This window comes from Propithecus coquereli, unplaced genomic scaffold (assembly GCF_000956105.1).
Source record: "Propithecus coquereli isolate 6110/MARCELLA unplaced genomic scaffold, Pcoq_1.0 Scaffold86, whole genome shotgun sequence".
Lineage (NCBI taxonomy): Eukaryota > Metazoa > Chordata > Mammalia > Primates > Indriidae > Propithecus > Propithecus coquereli.
In genome coordinates, this window is record NW_012154840.1 from 4,594,412 (window position 1) to 4,596,185 (window position 1,774).

General features: G+C 33.4%; 1 protein-coding gene across 1 annotated transcript in view; it reads left to right on the top strand.

The window, feature by feature from the left end:
• The window catches only part of ZDHHC15 (zinc finger, DHHC-type containing 15), a 104,309-nt gene that overhangs the window by 37,066 nt on the left and 65,469 nt on the right, over positions 1 to 1,774 (top strand). The window contains exon 3 of the mRNA XM_012664092.1: positions 1,231 to 1,325. Coding sequence (XP_012519546.1) covers positions 1,231 to 1,325 — 95 coding nt within the window. The remainder of the gene's footprint in view (positions 1 to 1,230; positions 1,326 to 1,774) is intronic.

The window sequence follows — 1,774 nt, forward strand, 5'->3', positions numbered from 1 at the left end:
AGGAGGGAGAATTTTCACTGTATACTATTCTATACCTTCAAATTTTGAACTTTGTGAATGTATTACCTTTCAAAAAAATACAATGAAAAATTTAAAATATTACAAACATTTCATGTTTATTGTGTGCATATATTTATATAAACATATAAAAATAAGATCTGGAATGATACATACCAAACACCAAGGAAGTGTTATGCTTTAGGATGGGAAAGTGAGAAGTAAGATGTATGCATGTAGTGGACATTTATTTTTTACCTTATATTGCTTGAATTTTAAGATGAGATTTTATAATTACAAAAATCAAGCACATATAAAAGGTCTTAAAGTATTGGTCTTTGCGCACTGGGCCAAGCGAGTAAGGCTTTTTCCAATTCAGCCATAAATGTATGAATGGTTCAGTCCTATTAACTTTGGTCTTGTCACATCATTCCCTTGCGTCTTTCTGATGGATTGAAATAATAAGACCATGCCCTTCAAGGACTTGCAGTGAAACAGTAAACTGATTTTCAGTTTTATAACCACCTCTGTGCAGAATACCAAAATTCCCCATATCAGAAGAGCTATCTGAGAGGCAAAGAGCATGAAAAGAAAGGCATGGAGAGCCACATGTACAACTGTCTCAAAAGATTAACTCACACTTCAAAAGTGTGTAGTCTTTGGAGCTACTGAAAAGAACTTAGGATTTAGAGTCTGAAGTCCTGTGTTTAATACCTGGCTATGTTATAGAGTAAGTATGTGGCTTTTGTTAATCAACTACCCCTGATAGTTTATCAGCTATCCTTATCCTATTATCTATCTCATAAAGTTATTGAGAAAATTAAATGAGATAATATATGTGAAAACTTGTTGTAAACTCTAAAATGCTGTGTAAATTATATCATCATCACCTTTGAGCACCCACAGTGGCAGAGATAATGACAATTGGCTAAAGTATTAAATAGCTTCCCCTACATTGTCATATAAAGGACATTCCCCCCTTTGCTTCCAGAATCATATGGCAACTTTAAAGGCATGCAACTTCCAGAAAGTCTTTGGTTCAAAATTCGGCATTTTTATGACTTGTTTGTGTGACTGCATGGGAAAATGCTAAGAATTAACATTTCATAATAATGTTAGAGAATATGTGATAATAGGAAAAGAAGTAGAAATTCGGCATTGAGCTTTGTCTTTTTGAACTCTTAGAAATAGATAAAAAGATAATATAAACACTGATTTTTTTTTTAATTTCAGTTATCTACCTCATACTCTACCATGCCATCTTTGTGTTCTTTGCCTGGACCTACTGGAAGTCTATCTTTACACTTCCACAGCAGCCAAACCAGAAGGTAAGAATATTGGTTACTTCTTAAAAGCTAAGAACAGAGGAAAGTAGAAATACCAATAAAGCAAGAAGAGGACAGTAAAAGGAGCAAATAACTTCTATTACAAAAGAATCATGGTAATCTTAAGGAAGGACTCTTATAGGTGAATTAAGGATAGGATAGGCTATTGAAGGAGTCTGTGAAATCATCAGCCCTGGATATCCTTAAGACTAGAAAACCACTACCTGCATTGGTAATATAATTAGAAAAACAAGAACCCACTTGGATTCTGGGACCTCATCTAGTTCAATTCTATAAAACTATTATTTTAGTACTCAGCAAGACTCTGAGAAAAAAATACAACAGTTAAATCAAACATTTTCAAACTGTTCTCTTGAATCGAAATGTTTCATGCAACATTTGGAAGGGTTTGTGAAAGAATTTGTTATCATATCAGGCATTTATAATGTGCA